Raw genomic sequence first — 21,069 nt, forward strand, 5'->3', positions numbered from 1 at the left:
GCTAATCCCTCTAACGGTTCTCATAGATATTCCTACTTGGCTTATTGTTCCTCTATGGAGGTTGTGGGTTCAAACTCTGGTCACAAGTATCATTGCTAGTACACCTAGGTCTCTGCCCTCTTGAGCTCGATTGGTATTAGTTTGGCTCCTCTTCCCCCCTTTCAGTTTTCTCTAAACACTCCAAGCCATCTTCTTCTAGCTCAACGGGAGTTAAATGAGCATGTTAGATTTGACATTTATAGATAATATGTTATCATGACCTGGGGGAATCCCCCAAGTGGGCCCTTCTATGCTAAGCACTTCCTTGATATCCAGGACGGGATCATCTTACGCCCTTGGTACCTCACTTGTCATTAGACTCACACTCTTCGCATCTCCTTGGGATCTTTTATCTCACTAGTTATGTATTTAGACTAATCACCAAATCGACAAAGAGGACAAGATCTGTCGGCTTTGTCACTTCGGGGAGGTTGAGACCAAATCTCACTTTATTTTTCATTGTCCCATTTACTATGAGATTCAAGGGAGATTCTACTATTTGTTCAGAGAGTGTCAGTCTCTTACCTCATTTTTCAGATATATTGACCAACACTATCTTGAACTCTATCTTCAAGAGATCATGCAGCTTCGTGAGCACACTATACAGCTCCAGCTTTGCTCGACATCGACCCCTACACAGCTTATCACCTCTTTCTTCAGTCCTATGGTTCCTGCCCGAGGATTGAAGCAGCCTCTCTGCACTATCTTGGTTCACACCATATCGGAGACCCCGCAAAGATCACACTCGACAGCATCCCTCTAGTAGACCTTAGAGGCGACCTTCCAAAGTACTTGATTGCTCTAAAGTCTAGCTTTCCATTCTGGACTACTTCTCACCTGTGAGGAGTCCTTAGCTGTTGTTATTCCTTTTTTTGGGTTTTTTTTTTTTTTTTTGCTCTCACATTCTTTCTACGGACACCATTTGGTACTTTCCCTGCTAGTGTTTGCCCTTTGTACTATTTCCAGTCCCTTAGACCCTCGTTGGTCTCTTGTTGGACATTAATAAATTTATCTTATCTTATCTTATCTAGAACATAGAAGAATTATCACTATGAAAAATAGTCTTCAAAACTATTGTTTTTGAGTCGTGACTTTGGAACATTGAAAGCACTTCTCAACTCATGATTGAACTTAGCCTATGTTTGTAGCACTCTACCATTAGCAGAAAATGGGAGCTAGGTAAGTGATTTTTGTTCTTTTTTTCATTTCCATTGATCAAAAATCAAAATATCTTGAATTTGGTTGTGGTTATGATTTTTACAAAAATAGACGTAATTTGGGTTATGCATTATGATCTTTGATAAGGTCATTGTCTTCTTGAAGATCCTATTCGACACACTTGGCTCGAATGTAACATAGATAGGTCTCTGTCATTAGTCTTTGATCCCCCACCACAATGGCCAAAATTTGATAGTTAGGACTCATCCGCTCTCTTTCGTAAATTAAAAATTGCAGTAACAAGTATGAACACGTGGTCATATTTCTTGCTTCAATTTTTAACTTACGAAAGAAAGCGAATGATTCTTGTGACTGACAAATTTGGCCATTGCGGGGGAGTCAAAGACTATGCCAGAGAGCTCTCTATGTCGCATTTGAGCTTGGTGTCTAGAAGGTGATTTTCGAGAAGGTGACGACCCTACCCAAGACATTCAATCTTATGACACACGTCCAATGGCAATGTTATAAACAGCCTGACTGAAAATTAGGTGCCATAACTTTCTGACACTCTGTTGGCAATTATATAGCAATGTCGTCACACAGGCATCGTAGGCAAAAGTCCACTGACAGACGTTCTGAAATAATGGCGTTGTACATTTACGACACTTAGTCGTCACTTATATAGCAACGTCGTCAGAAGTGTTATCGCAATGTAAAGACCACCTACGGCAGGTGCGCCCTAATTTTCAAGAGTTTTGTGACACTTTATTGTCGCAGTATCAATAGCTCTCAGTTTTGTGCAGTGTTCGCTTTGTCGCACATTATGGCAATCCTAGAGGTGATTTGCAACGACATTTTGTTTCATAATTGCGACGGCAAGAACTATCATCGAACACTAGCAACGAAATGGATTTAGCGGCTTAATGTTTTTTTGGTCATGTGACAGTTTGGTGTCGCATTAGCGACGCTCTGTCATTTTTTTAAAAAGCCTCAAATGTAGTAGTGATTAAGAGATATTTTGTGTTGCTCTTGAACAAGAAGTCCACGTGGTTAGGAAAAAAATTGATCCCAAGAACAACGATACTGAGATTAAGCAGTAGTAAAGTTGATTCCCCTTGTTCATAGTGCCTTAAAGGGGGGTAAGAGACCTAGGCCAAAGAAGGCATCTCAAACACTCTCTCAGCTAACCCTTGGTATGACAGAATGTAAAGTAGTGAAGTGGGCTCTTAAATGGAGGAATTCAAGCAAAGAAAATGCAAAGGACTATAAGATGTTGGTAAAATCCAAAAAAAAAAGTTATGTGATTGTATGGAGAAAAGAGTTAATCTTTCTAGGTAAACGTAATCCAAAGGGTTTTTGAAGGGATCTACAACAAAAGAAAAAGTGAGTGAAAAATAATAATATTCTAAATATTCAATGATTGGAATATGTGAAACTTTTATATGAGAAGCCAAATGAAGAAGATAACCCCCTATAACTAATACATTAGTTGACCAATTTTCTATTAAAGATGCTAAAATGGTGGTAAAGAAGTTGGCAAATGGGAAAGCTTGGGCTATAAATGGCTTGCATATAGACTTTTAAAACTGAGGAGTAGAGCTCTTAGCTTTGCATATCAAGAACAACTTTAACAGGGTCACATAGAGTTCTTTTGCTATTGAGTGGACTACTAATATTGTTATACCTTTGTACATGAGTGGTGAAATCAACTACCCCTCTAGTTATTCTACCATCATGGTGAACCCCCTTCTTGGTAAACTCTTTGGGAGTATGTTAGAGCATAGAATTGGCAAATGGGCAGAAAAAGAAGAGAAAAGAGTAAAGGGACAAGCAAACTTTATACTTAAATACTCTACCATTGATCATTTCATAACTCTAAGACATTTCATTGAAAAAATGTGAGAGAAACAAGGGAAAGAATCTTTTTGTTATTTTGTGGACTTCAAGAAAGCTTTTGACACCATTCTTAGGGATAAGTTGTAGCTTAGGATGGAATTTGGAGGTCTCTAAAGAGTATAGAGATGTTGTTTACAAGTTGTATGAACACGTTAAAGCCAAAATCAGAACTAAATAAGACATGTTTGAATGTCTTGGGAGCGACATTAGTGTCAAACAATGGTGTCCTTTATTCCCTACTTTGTCTAGCCTTTACATCAATAAGTTGGAACAATGGTTAAACAAGGCCAATGGAAAAGGCATAAATTTGGCAAGTTATATAGAAAGGTTGCTTTTATATGTTGATGACCTTATGCTAAATTTGCTAATGGTTTGAGAGAATACTTGGAAATTTGGAGCTCTGTCATGAGGTAGGGATGCATGTCAATACCTCTATTTTTAAAGACATGATCTTTTCTTTGAAAAAAGAAAAGGCAACATATTTTATATTTTGTATGTGAATGGGCTTGGATGGGTGAATCCATTTGATGAGATTGTTAGTGATGTTGAATGGGAAAAACCTTACAAAGGTTGGTGGAAATGTAACTTTGATGGAGCTTCAAAAGGTTGCCCAGGGCCTTCAAAAGTAGGATTTATCATTTGATAGTGAATTGCTAATCTAATAGCTTGTTGGGGAAAAGATTGCTAGGTGGAACAAATAATGTTGGTGAAGCTTCTTATTATCAGTTAGAGCAGCAAAAAAATCAAAAAACTTCATGTAGAAGACAATTCACAAATTATTATAAGTACAATAATTAAAGGAGGCATACATGCTTGTCATTTGTAGAATTACATTGATCAAATCATTGAAGAATTGACACCCCTAGATCAAAATAACACATGTTTGACAACAAGGAAATAAAGGTTTATAAACTCTTGAATTGGGCATTAACTTTCGAATTGGAAGAGATGGTCCTTAAGGATTTCTGACACTTACTAATGGAAGAGGATGATCGAATTTAATAATCATCATTCTCTCATTCATCCTTAAGCAACAAGAACATTAAAGAAGACATTGCTTTTGGCATCAGCATACAAGGATGGTAATGTGTTTTGGTTGAAGGAGAGAGTGACATGCAAACGTTGATCAACAAGCCATTTATTGCAAGGAATGATCAAATTTTTAGCTTTTAAACATGGCAAGTGGTCATTTAAATCACATTCTTTTGAGTTATTTGGAAAAAGTGTTATGACATGTGTATGAAGAATGGAGACAACTTTTACCTTCACCTACAACGAGCAACATCCTTTTCATGGATCGGTGACCAAGAAACGGATTGATAAGATGTTCAATTTTGAAGATTAAAGACTTTCAAACAATGTGATGGTTATTTTGGTTGAAACGTTCAACCAAGTTGAGAATCAACATAAAATGAACACGTGTTCTCTATGATCATGGTGCAAGTTTAAGAGTTTGGAAAAGATAAAAACATTATCAAAGTGGTCATGGAAACCATTATGCTGAGAGAAGCCCTTGGAGGCATAAAGGAAATCCTAAAGAAATTAATTCCAAGGTTGGCATAAATTTGGGTGAAAACATAGTAGACTAGAGAAAATTGAGGAAGCTAAGTACACTCCCTTGGTGTGGAGATTTGACAAGAGACACAAAAGAATTAGATTCAAGGAGGCTCGCAAAGTATAGTTGGCACTAAAAATGGTAGTGATGATTCATTTGCTAGACAAGGAAAAGAGAAGTTTAATGAGAGGCCTAGGGAAGTATATGGTGAAGGAAACACAAATGGAGAACCCAAATTCACGAAGGCAAAATTGACTAAATGGCTCTAAGAATGCATTGATCGAAGGAATGAGCCCTAGGATGCACCATCCAATTGAGTAAGCAGATTAGAAAGGCCCCAATGTTGATTTTGGTCTTCATATGGTCAGATTGTGTTTTGTGATCTTTAAACATGTTTGTGAAAACTCACTTTTTAGTTAGGGCTATAGTTATGTTTAGGTCAAACAACATGGATAAATGCCAAATTTTGTTGGTTTTGAATTTTTTGTAAATCATAAATTGCTATTGTGATGACCATGATGGGTCTCAAGGAGGTTAGGTTGGTTATTTTGTTAAAAAATTGTAGAATGGTTGTTCAAGCCAAATGTTTGCTTAGGATTTCTACTCAAAATATAATGTTGTTATACTTTCAATAAAATTAAAAGTATTACTAAAGAAAAAAAAACCTACATTTATTTTTCATGGCAACTCTTTAGAGCTAATGGATGAGCACAATGTCTAGGAATTGATTTCCATTATAGACTAAGTTGGGAGGCATACAAATCAAAATGAATCTAGGGAGGATGCAAAGTCTTTTTGCCTTCTACAAAATAGATGCAAGAAAATTTAGTTGTGGGATTGGAAAACTAGGAAGACTCTCTTTAGTCTTTTGGTGATCCCGATTATTTTTTACGGATGTGAGGTTTGGGGGCTAACTAGTCAACAACCCCATACAAGATTCTCTTGACAGAGATGGGTATGTTTTCAATTGAGGCCTAAACAATAATTCACTTGCTAAGCTACTTTAAAAATGGGAAATATGAATAAGCATCGATGGGCTAAGATGGTGGTTGAGAAAGAATTGGACCATACAAAAAAACATGGAAGAAACAAAATAGCAAGTGGTTGAATAAACAAAACATAGGTATCCAAAAGTGCCCAAACACTAACATTGAGATAAAAAGTGCGTATTAGGAAAAATTGAGACTGTTTTGTAGACAAATCCAATGAGTAGACAAAAAATCTTATTTTATCAAAGTTTAACCTCACTTGAGAACATGACGATAAGAATATTTAAGATCCACAATTAAAGGAAAGGCCAAAAAACCTAATTGCGCAATTTAGGACAGGTAGCTCTTACCATTTGAGATGTGAAATAGGTAGATGGAAAGTTCCCAAAGAGGGGTAGAAGAAAAGAATCTGTAACTTTTGCAACAAAAGGGTGTACAACAATGGGGTGATTGAAACAAACTGACATTTTATCAAAGAGCTTGCAACTTATGAAGATGCTTAATTTACAAACAATATGATGACAATTTACACATGAACAGCATGAATGAACTTTTTGAAGAAACAAGATTAGACAAAACAACCTTCTTAATATGAATCCACCATAAAATGGTCAACTTATAATTACAGATTACAGCAGACTACTTAATTACATTTCCCTTGATCCTTTGGACAGCTGAACTTCCTTAAAATTCTTTCTTTCTTTCATTCTTTCATAAGCACTATATGATCCATAAGTAGGTTACAAACCAGACTCTAGTGAACAAGTGGCATCATAAGATCGAAAAATAATTAAAGAACGTAGATAGAAAGCATCGATATTAAAGACCGGTGCTCTGATACAAAGCTAAATTTTAGGAAAATAATTTGATAGCGAAAATAGCCAAAATAAATAAAGTGATTAAATGCAAGCGGGCCTCTGAATTTTTTATGCTCAAAACTGAAAATGGCCTTTCCTCCGGTCAAAAATGGAAACATATTTGTTGGAGTGGGGATTTTAAGATGCTTACTATACAATGTTATGCAACCGTAGACACCAAAACCAATGTTGTTGATTAGCTTCTTGGTGATAAGAAACATATGGCAAGAATAAGGGCAAAAACAACCAACTCACGTTAACAATCCAAGGGAACAATGGTCTCAAGATCTTAACAGTGGTAGTGATGAGGTCATTATTAACAGTTTAAACAATATGGAATTTGCACAATTTTAACAGATTTGCATTGCCACATCACTCCACTTGATGCACACGTAAGCTCTCAAGTTTGAAGATGCAATATACCCACCATTTCAATTAGAGCTCATACTAATTTACTTCTTCAGTGATGCGAAGGATCTGAATGCTGCGAAATGTGACATTGTATTGGCGGGCCTGTTATCTTGGGGCCCATTTGTGTTTCTACTCTGCAAGGTCCTATCCATATCAGAAGTCTGGCGACGAAGAATTTCAAAGAGGGAGGGACCAGTACCGGATACATTTGCATCTTTTGCTGCCTTACTCACTGATTCGTTCCTCTTGAACTTGCCTTGGGTCGAAGACATTTTGTTCACATTACTTGTGGGATACTCATTTTCCTTCTGTGCCTGCATTCCCCAGCACCAAGCCCTCCAACTTGTTATAAAACGGTTGCAATTACAATTCAGTCATGTAACCATATTGCTTTAAAATCAATATTCGAAAGGGTAGGTTGCTTACCATATCTTCTTGGCTTTCAGCTTTTGAGATGCTGTGCCGGCTATTACTATCATCCCGACCAAATATGTAAGATCGAGAACCTCCCAACCCTTGCTTGTGTGATGTCTGTAACGATGAAATTGTTCTACCCAGAAAAGATGACTGCAAAAGAAATTTAACATGGTCAATTATGGCACTGGCTAATCTCCAGATAAAATGCACCAAAGATTAAAAAAAAAACAAAAGTCGAACAAGATTCTTATTCAGATTCAGGAAAATACAGTAAAATTTTCTCAAAAATAATTGTTGTTTTCAATAACAAAATATACAGACCATGAAGATTAAATGCTGAAAAATTTTTAAAAATTCATTGTGTTCTCGTTTTTTTGAAATTTAGTCAATGGTACAATTTGTAGGGAGGATAGCAGCATCCGTCAACTACTGGCATTGCTCAAATCCAAAACTTCAGTTATTTATTTGCACAACCACGTGATTATGAACAGTTGTCCTAAAATTGTAACGAATGGAGAGATAAAAAGTTCAGTTTTCATGCAGCTATGATTATTTTTTAAAATAGAGAGATGGGAGTATTTGGGTACTCAACTTTTTTTAAATATAATTTTATATTTATAGAAAATCTGAAATTATGAGTCATCATAACAGTTTTTCAAAACTAAGACAGTAATTAAGTTTGCAAATGTAATGGATTGTTTTCAGTTTCAGATTTGCAATAATAATATATGATAAATGTTTAGATGAATAACATAGAAGACAGACTTTAACCATCGACAAGTAGATCATAAATCATATAACAATGACAAATTGCAAATGATAGACATCTGATTTGAACAGTGATAAAATTTACTGTTAATCAATATTGTATCAATATTTCAAAGTTTCAAACTGATTACGTATTGAATTGAATTTGATAAACAACAAGCTGGTACACAACCAAAAATTGAAACAAAAATCAGAAATCTTAATCAAGGTGCTTAACTATGATGCTCTCCATTGAATACCCAAAACTTGGGGTAGGTGTACCCAGTACTTGAGCATATGGATATGCATACGCATACAATCTAGATTATTTGATGAAAATTTATATTTACACTATCACAATCAATTTTCAGATGAAACTATTTAATTTTTAAAAATAAAAATAAAAATTAATTACAAAATTCGTTCAAGGCAGAATGAACACGAGCTATAAAAAAAATGAGGGTATTACGTACATACTTGGTGCAACTAGAAAAAGATCTAAAATATAGTCATTTCTCTTTGACCCTGAATTCTGCATCTCATGATCAAACAAAGACAAGGGACTCCTGGAGCTACTAGTTTCTTTCCTGAATACATGCATGCAGCGAAAAGTAGGATATTATAGCTGTGAATGATGGGACTGAATTGGCACAATTTTAACATTGTCATTCATCCTTTTTCAATACCGTCTTGATGGCCTAAATATAAATATTTGTGTGATAACATTGGTATTTGGAATTTTTATCATCTCTTCATGAGATGTAAAATTTGATAATACTCTCATACTTAAGTATCCTTCAAAATAGAGACATTCCAAAATCATTAGAGCTGTGTAAAACTATATAATTTCCTTTATTCTGATAATGGACTTCAAAATAGAGACATTCCAAAATCATTAGAGCTTTGTAAAACTATATAATTTCCTTTATTATGTAGAATATTTGATAAGACTACGCAGACATTATTTGTTAGTACCTGCTGGCTTGTTTTCCCAAATTGCCTGCAATTTTATGAAAACTTGATCCTACTCATGTATATACAAGGTAGAGTTGCCAAAAGTTCCTTTGTTCCTTTTTTGGAACACGTATCCCCGTATCCAATTTGGAAACATATCCAATACTCCATGGATACACATTGAATATTGCACCCATGTCAGCCTAAAAAAAGTTGATTTCCAACTGCGCCAAATACTACATAATTTGATGTTTTTTAAGATTAGGCATAAATCGTCCCAAATTTAATGTAAAAAAAATAATAATAATACAATTGTTTTAAAAAATGGTATAAACAAAACCCGCACCAAATGAGAAAGACAACTAAAATGTTGTTCTATTCAGCAACCCAGTTTGTTGGGTTATCTTCTAATGCAACTCTACTATTTCTGCATATTGTAAAGTGCAAAAATAACTTAGAAATATTTATGCAGCATTTCTATGTCCATATTGTTTCTGAGCTAATGAAAAACTCATTTAATAGCTTAGAAATTTGTGTTAAATATGTGTATGTGATATTTATTGATGTCGTATCCAACCATATCCATATTAAGGATATTAAAAAATGACCATATCCGTACCCAAGACCGTATCCATATCCATGCAACTTTGATACAAGGTGATGCTAAGTTATCACCGCCATGGTGGATGGATAAGTTTAAAATTTAACACACTTAAGCTACATAGAAAATATTTGGTCAATCATGTTGGCAATCAATGTTCAAAAAATATGGTGGCAGTGGGACAGGTTTTAAAGAACTGCCGGGATCATCCTTTATACCAAGATGTCCCCCAATCCCCCAGGGACATCAAGATGTATCATCACGGAGATGCCAAAAAAAAACAGAACTTCCCCAGAAAATAAGAAAATGCTTTAAAAGAAGTTGATGCTTGGGAATATCCCCTCAAATCCCCAATCATTTGGCACAGTCCAGAACATAAGAGTTATTTTCCTATGTAGCGTTATCAGGGATCCGTTCAAATTCTCGGAAAGAAAAACAAGGCAACATCTGCTGTAGCTGCAGCATTTATAAGCTTGCCATCAAAATAAATTGTCTGAATTCAGGCTTCTTGTTAATGTTTTATAGCTTTTGTCAGATTAAATATGAGATGTAATCGTAAAGATTAAACTCTCTAATTATATATATTTCTAATGATTCATATCGGGTTGAAGACATCTGCTATAGTTCAACATACCGATCAGGGATCGGGTTTAGTATCACTGCTGATATTCTAAGTATTAGGCTTCGGGCTGTGCATATTTATCTTACATATAACTTGTTGTGCATAGTTGCCAAGTTTGCTTATTGTATCAAGCATGTTAATGAAGAGGCGCATTAGTTACTATTGGTGTTTAAGACAGTTTTGATTAGTCATGACCACGTAGGGTCATAACTCTACGTGGATATGGCCTTTGGCCACGTCGAGTCATGCCCCTATGGGGCCATCTCTTTTGGTAGAATATAAATATAATATGCACATCGGAGGACAAAGCAATATCAATCACCGAACATACTTGCAGTCCCCAAGATCTTACCACCTGCAAATTTCCAAATACATCATCAGCACTTGATTCATTGAAGACAAATCTGGAGATCTGTACTTCTGCATAAAAGAAAGTTAAGTCATCATTATTTCTATCAGAGATCCTGCACAGTAACATGGTATCAGAGCAGGTTTAAGAGACAATCCCGATTAGTTTTATTTTACTCAAGTGCCCTAAAATATTCACAATTTTGTTTCCTTCAAAATGATGAGCAATATAAAAGCGGATGATAGACTTGACGGTGATTAAAATTATGCAGCATGGAAATTACGAATGATGTTAACCTTAAAAGATAATGACCTAAAGCAATTCATTGACAAATCTGACCAACCAAAAGGTAATGACGAATGGGAAAAAGATATCACTAAAGCCATGAAATTAACTGTGGATGGTGTTAGGGATCATCTACTCCCTACTATCTCCGAATTAGACACAGCACACAAAATGCTTAAAACTCTTGAAGAAATGTTTGAGATAAACAATACAACAAGAATTATAATCTTGAAAGACAATCTCTCCAACATTAAAATGAAAACAAGAGAATCTGTTGCCTCATATTTCATGAGGATAACAGAACTGAGAAACCAACTCTCCAAAATTGGCCGGATTTATGATGAAAAAGAATTAACAATAATAGCTCTCAAGTGTCTACCATCATCATGGAAATATTTCAGACAAGGGGTATATGCTCAATCAAAGCTTCCTAAACTTGGTCGACTAAAGGATGATTGCATACAAGAGGAGGGCATGTTAATATCTCAAGGTGATATTCCTATTGGAGGTGGTATTCAAGCTCTCACAACTCAAGTTGATAAAAACAAGAAACCTAAATTCAAAAGGAAAAGAAGACATGTTGATTACTCGAAATTGCAATGCTTTAGATGTGACAACTATGGTCACACAGCATTCAAATGCCTTGATAGACTGAAACATCAAGCAGCTTTCGCCAAAGTCGATGATTTTGATACAGATCCAAAGAAACGTCCATTCTAAAGAAACTTTGAATATCCTTAACATGTATGAAGTAATGGATTTAGAGGGAGTTCTCTTTATATATTCATTGAAGTTTAAAATAAGCTTGTTAAAATTTCTAAGATGGAGTCTTAGAATATCGAATTATTGTACTATGCTATCTATGTGAACTTACTTTTAATCATTATTGCTATGTGCCATGACCTTTATGTTTTGAGAATGTTATTACAGGAAGAGAGAGTTTATAAGGAGCTCTGATGATTGATATTCAGAGGGAGTTGAAAACATCCTTACATATAAAAATGATGGGCCTACCCCTGTGTACATCATGAGGAAGTGATGACTTCCAAACGATGTCATTTGTATTTAGAGAGGTTATTGTAAGGTGACGATCTTACAATAACTTGTATTATTAGATCAAACAAATTGAGTAAATGGTGAATGTCTTGCATCTCAACATTCTGGGAGGCCATTATTCAGAGTATTTGGTGAATATCTTTGATATTCAGAGAGGCCAATACTCTTGATATCATATGTGATATCAAACCTTATTTTTGAATAAATGGTGAATATCATATGATATTCTGAGAGACCATTACTCGTGATGTCAAATTTGATATCACACCTAATTGGGTACTTGGTGAATATCGGATGTCAATATTCTAGGAGGCCAATACTCGTGATATCAACTGTAATATCAAAATATTGAATATCTTTTGATCAACGATATTCTTATATTGAAGTGATATATGATTGTATGTTTATCCTCCCTAGCTAAGGGGGAGTGTTAATGTTTTATAGCTTCTATCTGATAAAATATGAGATGTAATCTTAAAGATTAAACTCTTTGATTATATATATTTCTACCGATTCATATCGGGTTGAAGACATCTGCTATTGTTCAACATACCGATCACAGATCAGGTTTAGTATCACTGCTGATATTCTAAATATCGAGCTTTCATATGGATGATTACTAATCATCAGGTTGTGCATATTTATCTTACATATAACTTCTTGTGCATAGTTGAAGAGTTTGCTTATTGTATCAGGCATGTTAATGAAGAGGCACATTAGTTACTGTCGGTGTTTAGACAGTTTTGATTAGTCATGACCACATAGGGTCATGACTCTATGTGGCCTTCATGCCCCTACGGGGCCATGTCTTTTGGTAGATTATAAATATAATATGCACATCAGTGGACAAAGCAATATCAATCACCGAACATACTTGCAGTCCCCAAGATCGTACCACCTGCAGATTTCCAAATACATCATCAGCACTTGATTCATTGAAGACAAATCTGGAGATCTGAACTTCTGCATAAATGAAAGGTAAGTCAGAATTATATCTCTATCATTATTTCTATCAGAGATCCTGCACAATAACACTTCTGACTACTTTGCATTGCCCAATATGTCTAAGCAGATCAGATCACAAGAAAGCAACCTCCGGCAAAAATTTGAGTACTCTTCAATTATGCGTATACTATAATTATTTCAAGGTACCCTAAAGCGTGCTATGTTTTAAAATTAAAATTTAAAAAAAAAATGGTTTTTTTTTTTTGTGGATGCTCCTCTATTTAAAAGAAGCCATAAAGTCATTCAAGGTGTTTTAGATAAAGAGTTAACTTACAAAAACAAAATGAATGAGAACGTTTTTACCATTATTAAACAGGATTGGACGACAACTTAAACTAAAATACATAGGAAGAACGGGAAATAGGATTTTTCTTATCTTTAAGATGTTATTTGAAATTTGAGAAACTTTATGAACATTCACTAACGTGTATCTGTTCATGTAATCGAGCCTCCAAACTGTTCATGCCTGTGGGAAGTTAGATATGAATTTAAACAAGCAAAACAAAAATAATGCATCTAATCAACTTGAATAAAGACTACACTGTTCACCAATGCTCTCATTAGGAAACGATAGAGCCCATTCTAATAATGATTAATGATTATTATTGTAAATGACCAGGCAGGTAAGTCGGTTTCTAATAAGAGAATTCTCAAGTGATGCAAATCTATAACGGAAAGGAGCTAATCACTATTCAAAATATCAGCAAAGGGAACCGTGTTCAAACATAACTGTTGCTAGCCCAGGCAAATGTCACTCAAGAATCTTATTTGAGACTAACAGCACCAAATAAGAATCCAAAAAAAAGGAAAATGAAACCGAAAATGGACAAATAATTAGATGCCTGCATAAAGTATGCTTTCCTCACCTTTGAAGAGGTATTGTCGTTTCCTCCGGAGCCTAAAATTTCATCGAGCATGACATGCAATACGAAGATTGGAACGTTACATGGCATCATTAAGAACAGGACTGTATGCAACCCTAATTTTTTATAATAAAAAAAGAATAAACCAAAACTCATGCCAATACATTCCATAAAACTCTTTACCCGACAAGGTTTTTGGTTTCTTCTTGCCATTGGGTGCAATATTCACTTTCTTGATGAGACCGAAAATCTCTCTTGAAGTTTCATCATCTCCTGGAGCTAAAAATACTTCTTGTTCTTCCTAATATAAAAGCAACAAGAAATGTATTAAGTAAAATTTAAAATGAATGGTTATGAATACGCAACTTCCAGAGAATTATTTTAAAGGATCAGAGAACCAAGACTTTGTAAAAACATGGTACCACATTTATCAATCAATTATTATCCACCAGTTTAAAAATACTTCTTGTTCTTCCCAATATAAAAGCAACAAGAAATGTATTAAGTAAAATTTAAAATGAATGGTTATGAATACGCAACTTCCAGAGAATTATTTTAAAGGATCAGAGAACCAAGACTTTGTAAAAACATGGTACCACATTTATCAATCAATTATTATCCACCAGTTGAAAACAAGTTAGGCGTTGTCCACATATCAAAGTATGAGAAAACTACGTACAGAGTCCTGAAGCATTCGTGCACGCATAAACCTTTCTTCTACCTCCTCATCCTCTGAGGACATAAAAACGTCATCATCACCAACATCGTCTACAGTTGTTCTTAGAGGTGGTTCCTCCGTGTCAGAATCACTGTTCTCATGTGTAGATTCCTCTGAAACAGAGCTATGATGGCCTATGTCATCATCGCAATCAACTGTGTCATCTTCATGGTCATGAAACGCAATATCATCATCCTCATTAAGAAGTGCTGTTTTCCGGGTTGGATGACCTTTGCACTTCTTACCACCTCCCAACCTTTGCAATATGTCATTGGTTGCAGCGGCATCTTGCTGTTCAAGCCATTTACGATGAAGCTCATCTCGTTTACTTTGATCTATAGGACGTTCTTCGGCAGTGGCCACAATATCCTGTAAGTCTTCATTTTCATTACCATCAGATTCATCCTCTTCACCTTGCCCGACTAGAGTATCCTCATCTTCATCTTCAGCTTCATCGTCAACAAATGCCTTCACAGGAGCACCTTTACTGTACAGAAATGAAGGTTCAGCTGACTGGCTTAGCGAGGGATCAACATTTTCCTTGTTGTCATCTTCATCAAACAATCTGATGGGAAGGAAGACCCTTGGGTTAGATAATTTTGTAAAAATAGCATTTACTTTGTCATTATCGAAGGGATAGAGCGCAGCATTTTTTAAGCCAGATCCCGGTCACTAATTTAACAATATATTCAAACCTTATTTGTAAGAACCTCCTGAAAATGCATTTAAAGAAAAACGAAGTATGCACCTTCAATAAGAAAAACGGTAACATTTAAATCAATTTGTTGATGATATGAAACCTAGCTTACTGTTGAATGCTTACATCTTACAATTAATAACTGAGAATTTATTATAAAATCTCCATAAAGAAAGCTATGAAATGAAGGATAACCAAAATAAGAACAATAGAATTGGAATGCTTACTCATCATCGTCAGGATGTGAATCAAGCTTCAAGTTCATGCTCAACAATGCTGGATCAACTTCCTCGTTCTCTTGGTTGCCATCATCAGGATTTTCCTCTAGATCCTCCCCAGAACTCAGCTGAGAACCACAAAAAAGATCCTGTGGCAATCATATCAATTAAGCAGTGAGACATCCAATTAATTTTAAGCACTAGTATGAAACTTCCATCAAACTCTGGCAAGCAAGAATTTGAAAATTTTAAATCAAAACCTGTGTGTCCTCAACTGGTGCTCGAAATCCACTGGAGATGTTGGGAGTATCTTCCGTTTTAGCCTGCAGTCATTGAAGATAAGCCAACATCCAAATAATGTCATTCAAGTGCAACCTCTCACTTCTCTCCAATCAAACAAGAAACTCATGTTTTTTCCATGGCCACTGGTTTCCCTTTGAAAGTTTCTGAGTACAGTAGGCAAGTGCACTAAGTCCTTGGACAATTAGCTGACCTTGGTCTAATAGATGATCCAAATCCATGTGCGCTCTCTTGCGCGGTTATATGACTCAGACAACCCAGGGCATATATAATCATTGAAAGAACAAACGAAAGAAAGCACTGCTATGGTCAAACTAAAAACACGAACGTCGCTGACCTTGGTTAAAGCCTTCAAACCAGTACTCACCTTCTCTCCTAGGCTTGTTTCACCACAGTTTTCAGGTGTCCTAGGGATGCCATTTTCATTATTAATCGGGGCAGCAATACTGGCTTCTTCTGAGTTTTCTGTTTTTTTCTGAAATCAAAGAGAACCATTTATTGAATGGTATTATGAAACTATCCTGTTGAGATAAAAAACAAAGTAATGACTTTAACATCTTGTCAGAATCACCTCAATTTGACATTCCTTCTGTGATGCACCATCTTTGTCTTCATCGTCATCTGAAGATCCCATATCATGGCCCTCTTCTGAATGTTCCTCTGAAGATGTGCCCTCATCTTCAGATCCTTTTGATATTTCAGAAAACCCCTTTCCGCCTCTGTTTCAAACCATTAAGTGAAATGAACGTTAAAGAAAAATATTTTAAATTGAATTTCACTTGAATTCTTTCTTAAACACATGCAAACGGAAAGCATTTTAAAATACATCCTAGTTTATTTCACCCTCACCTTTGCTGAAGTTGGAGCTTTCGAAGGCGGATCTTCTCAAGTACGGATGAAATTGGTTTGTTAACAGTAGGTTGTGGTTTGAAAGATGCATCCGGAGTTTCTAATGGAAATAAATAAAAATCAGAAGGGATAGGGGAGGACCGTTCACGGTAAACCAGAGAGAATAATTAACAGCTGAAAGTTATTCAAACCTCGCAAAAGCCGCTGAGATTCAGCATGGATACTCTCAAGTTCAGACTTTTTCTGCAAAGACAAACCCCAATTGAAATAAAATATCAAAAGAAATTTAAAAGAGGCTCGGAAGATCTGTGGCTGAAGGGCTATACCTTTTTCTTAACCTGCTTTTCCTCAGTATTGGATAGCCTGGAATCTGCTTTTGCATTCCTCTTGGAATCCTTTCGTCTCTTGTTTTTAGTTTTCTTTAGTGGGGTTGAAACCGTTTTTCCTATGTCTTGGGTAGTTTCCACCACACATTCGTCTGTATCATCAGGGTTCTTCATAACTTCGTTATCCTTCATTATTTCGGAGAAGCAATTTTCAGCCGAATTGTTTGTCGCTATATGTGGTTCTTTTTCCATGTAGCTATCAGCAAACTGATTCTTTTCTGTTATTTCATCCTCTTTGTCTAATTCATCAACTGAGTTGTAAGAGCTTTGTTGGCCAATCCACTCTTCTTCTTTATTAGGGAGGCTTGGTGAATTAATTTTGAACATATGGTCATCGCTCTCCAACTCATTGGTTTTCATGTAGTCCATGGCGTCACCAAAATCAGTATTCTCTTTTGCATTGTTACTGGGAGTCTCCCTTGATCTCTTCAATCTCTTCAGCTTTCTTTGGTGAATGGGAGACGCCTCTTTAGCATCAAAAATTATATCATCCTCATCACTGTCAAAGGAGATCGTGTGACTCTGACTCATTTTCGCGTCCCTTCCAAGTCGACGGGATAACAAAAGACCTACACATCAAAATATGGAATCAGATTATTCGCACATACCCAACATGTTTTAAGAACCAAGACCATATATAGAATAAACCTTGCATTTCACCAGGCATTTAGTAAAGATACCCAGAGACAGGAAAAAATCTTAGCCAACTACAAAAAGGCATATTTTCTGACAGGGGACCCTGTATTGCTTAAGCGTCCTATATAGTCCTGCTCGTTCTCAAAGAAGACGACCGAAGTCCTTAAACAAACAAAACTTCCTAAGTTAAAAGCAGATTTTGCGGGCATATTTTCTGGCAGATACCCTATATGGCGTAAGCCTCCTATACTCTCCTGCTTGTTCTCAAGGAAGACAACCGAAGCCCTCAAACAAACAAAGCTTCCTAAGATAAAAGTCTTTGCAACACACCAATCAGCATTTTTTAAATGATTTCTCAAGACCAGGCAATAGTCATTTGTCAAACGATCAAGAATAATAACAAAAACATTTATTGTCCAGATTTGTTCTTAGTATTTAGCCAGTGAGGGCTTTCATTTCAAATGCTAATTCACGCTTAACAGGACCCTCGAGTTAAAAGCTTGGCTAGAGAAATCCTCAGAAGTTGAAAGACACACAATCCAGCTGACTGGAGAATTGTTTTGGGTTGCAGAAAAACAACCACTGCCCTCCAAATATTAAAGAGGCAAAGAGTCTTGCCAACTCATAACCAACAAGTCTGTCACTAAAAGAAAAAGATGAATGCCAGCTAGATGAGAAAGACTTATGCTTCAAATGGAAATGTGGACACGCATCAAAATTGTGGTAAGATCCCATGCATACAACAAATATGTTGCAAATAAGTCGTCGCCATGGTTTCAGTAACATACAGATCAAATACTTGAGTCACTTAAACCAAAAAAAATGAAAGGAAAAATACAATATGTCCATTGGACTGTGATTTAGCAGTAAGATGAGTTACAGCAAAGGCAGCTCAGGTTCAAAACCTGCCCTTCATTCAAGGTATTATCCATGCAAATGGTTGATGTAACAGAGGAGTTAAGTTTCAATGATGTTACAAGACATTATTATAAATAAGACTACGTCAAAGAGACGATATTCCCTAAAGAAGAAACAAAATGTGGAATTTTGTGAAAGCCAAGAGACAAAAACTTGTCTCTGTGATTTTTTTTTTATTCTGCAACTGGATGCCTTAGGATGAAGGTATTACTATTGCCACAAAACAGAGTGACGTGCCTGAGATTCTGAGGAGAGTTTGTGAATGAGAAAGATGTAGTACAAGATCTGAAAGAACTGAATGAATTGGATATTCCACCAACCATACAATATTCCCGAGCGAAATAACTTCAAATTCTCTTGATAAAAGTAGAAGTCAAAAAAACGATGTTGCCACGGTTAGATATTCAGAAGGCGATTGTTGCCAAACCAAAATAAAACCCATTTAAATATTATTTTTGTGAAGAGTAGATTTAGCAGAGGAGTTGAGTTTAAGCGAAGTCAACATGAAATCATCAACGGTACTATTATTGCCACATAACGAAGTACTCTACCCAAGATTCTGAGGAGAGCTTGAGAAAGAGAAGCGGAGCAAAATCTAAAGGAATTGAAAGCTGAAACAAGTGCTTTACCACCTCTGTATTTATCCTAAGCCAAATTAAATGGTTCAGAATCTCTTGAAGAAAGCAAAAACCAAAAGAAGAAATGGTAGCATAGAGAGTGATTCAGAAGCCTAGTACTGCCAAACCAAAATATCATGTTTCAACTTCTGAGAAAAGGGTCAAAATAAGAAGGAAAAACCACAACATATGGAATTTGAAATTGAATTGGATACCCTGATATTTTATTTTTCTTGTAAAATCAAATTAATAGCCTCTGCTGCAATGCAAACGACAAAATAAAGGATACTCAAATGATGGGCATGACGAAGGGCACTCCTCCAAAACCAATGAGTCTAACTAGATTTTGAGAAGAATTTGGAAATGGGAAAGAAGAGGCGGAAGATATGGATAGAAAAATTAAATGACTGCTAAGTAACTAAATAAAGTCGTTTCATTCAATCGTTCTCTGTAAAAACACAAGCATAAATATAATACCGCAACAATAGGGTGTTGATAAAGGAGAATACTGCCAAAAAAAAAAAATACATAAAAAAATGAGAAGAAAGGGGCAGATGATGGGAAAGTAAAGCTGGAACAAATGCGCTGCTAACTAAATCAAATCAAATGATTTAAACGATTTCGCAAATTAACTAAGTTGAAATTGGAATAATTTATCAGAGAAGGATGCTGGGTGAGGACACTGCTACAGAGAAGAATAACCTTACCTAAAGATATGACCAAAGCTCCGAATGTGCATAAAAAATCATAAAATCTGAAAAGGAAACAGAATCTGTATTATATTTTCTGTAAATCCAATTGAATGGTAATTTCAAATAAAATGGCTACCCTAATTAGGTAGATTTTGCTAATAAAAAATGAGGAAATAAAATCTAGAATGGGTAGTCTGCTTATTGCTTTCTTTTGACAAATAAGATAAAATGATAACCAAAAATGAAATGGGTATTCTACCCAAAGGCAAAAAATGATCAGTTTCAAGCGCAAACAGAAAAACATGTGTACCTCGACTATTTGGGGATGAGCCGTCTATGAATGCAGCCGTTGCAGAAAGATATCTACAATATTGAAGAGGGTGGGATCTGGTGCTCCGTAAATGAGGAAAAATCGGGATTTAGAGCTGGAACACCTGCATATTTTAATTAATGTGATTATGATTTTGCAGGGGCCGACATAAGTATTAAGCAAGGGGATCCCAAGCTAACTCGGGAAAGTGCTGCGGGCATCCAAAACCCTCCTGCGAAAAAATTGAATATCGATTGAGCAAAATTCAAACTGTGGCGCCAAAATAAGGTTGAAATGATTGGAATTTTCCTTTTAATATTTCTCTACTAGCGTATTTGGAAACATTTATGTAAAGTAGAGATCATTTTTCAGGTCTATTTAACAGAAAATTTTATTGAAGTGACATAGCAAGACCTAAATCACATTTTGATCCTTTTATATATATTTTTAATTAAATATTTCTCTACTAGTGTAGTTGGAAAAATTTATGTAAAGTAGAGATTATTTTTCAAATATTTATTTTTTATAGAAATTTTTATTGAAGTGACGTAGCAACACCTAAATCACATCTTGATCCTTTTATATACTTTTTTAATTAAATATATTGTTTTCTATTTGTTTATGTATGTTGCTTCTTTTTTATAGATAATATTTTTATTATTATAATAAATTTTAAATTTTAAAAAAATAGATTCTATAAATTAAAATATAATAAGTAATTGATAAGAATAGTTTTTTCAATTCATTACCTATTTTGAGTCTTATTCAATTATTTTGAACATTGTTTATTTATTTTAATAATTATGTAATAAATCATAATGTGAGCATTGGGACGATCTACAATGGCAAGCAAGCTTCATTTTGGGAAGACTCTTAGAGGAGGAGGAGGTACTTGTCAATCAAGGACTAGATGAAGTAAAGAGA

General features: G+C 35.4%; 1 protein-coding gene across 2 annotated transcripts; it reads right to left on the reverse strand.

Annotated features, from left to right (window-relative positions):
- Positions 1-6,487: 6,487 nt before the first annotated feature.
- On the reverse strand, positions 6,488-20,530 carry LOC149564803 (uncharacterized). 2 transcript variants are annotated; one of them, XM_089818385.1, is made up of 14 exons: positions 20,146-20,496; positions 19,851-19,897; positions 16,913-17,541; positions 16,778-16,829; positions 16,587-16,686; positions 16,309-16,456; positions 16,105-16,212; positions 15,698-15,760; positions 15,447-15,586; positions 14,484-15,087; positions 13,988-14,105; positions 13,808-13,839; positions 7,332-7,472; positions 6,488-7,219 (listed from the first exon to the last, which is right to left on the reverse strand). In XM_089818385.1, exons 3-14 carry the CDS (start codon positions 17,501-17,503, stop codon positions 6,947-6,949), a joined length of 2,370 nt encoding a protein of 789 aa, XP_089674511.1. In that variant the 5' UTR covers positions 17,504-17,541; positions 19,851-19,897; positions 20,146-20,496; the 3' UTR covers positions 6,488-6,946. The 2 variants fall into 2 exon arrangements, with proteins under 2 accessions (XP_089674511.1, XP_089674512.1); XM_089818386.1 differs by lacking the exon at positions 19,851-19,897 and having other exon boundaries at positions 20,146-20,530.
- Between the last annotated feature and the right edge of the window lie 539 nt (positions 20,531-21,069).

This window comes from Cupressus sempervirens, chromosome 3, assembly GCF_028749045.1.
Source record: "Cupressus sempervirens isolate cs-2001-9-10 chromosome 3, ASM2874904v1, whole genome shotgun sequence".
In the NCBI taxonomy this organism is placed as follows: domain Eukaryota; kingdom Viridiplantae; phylum Streptophyta; class Pinopsida; order Cupressales; family Cupressaceae; genus Cupressus; species Cupressus sempervirens.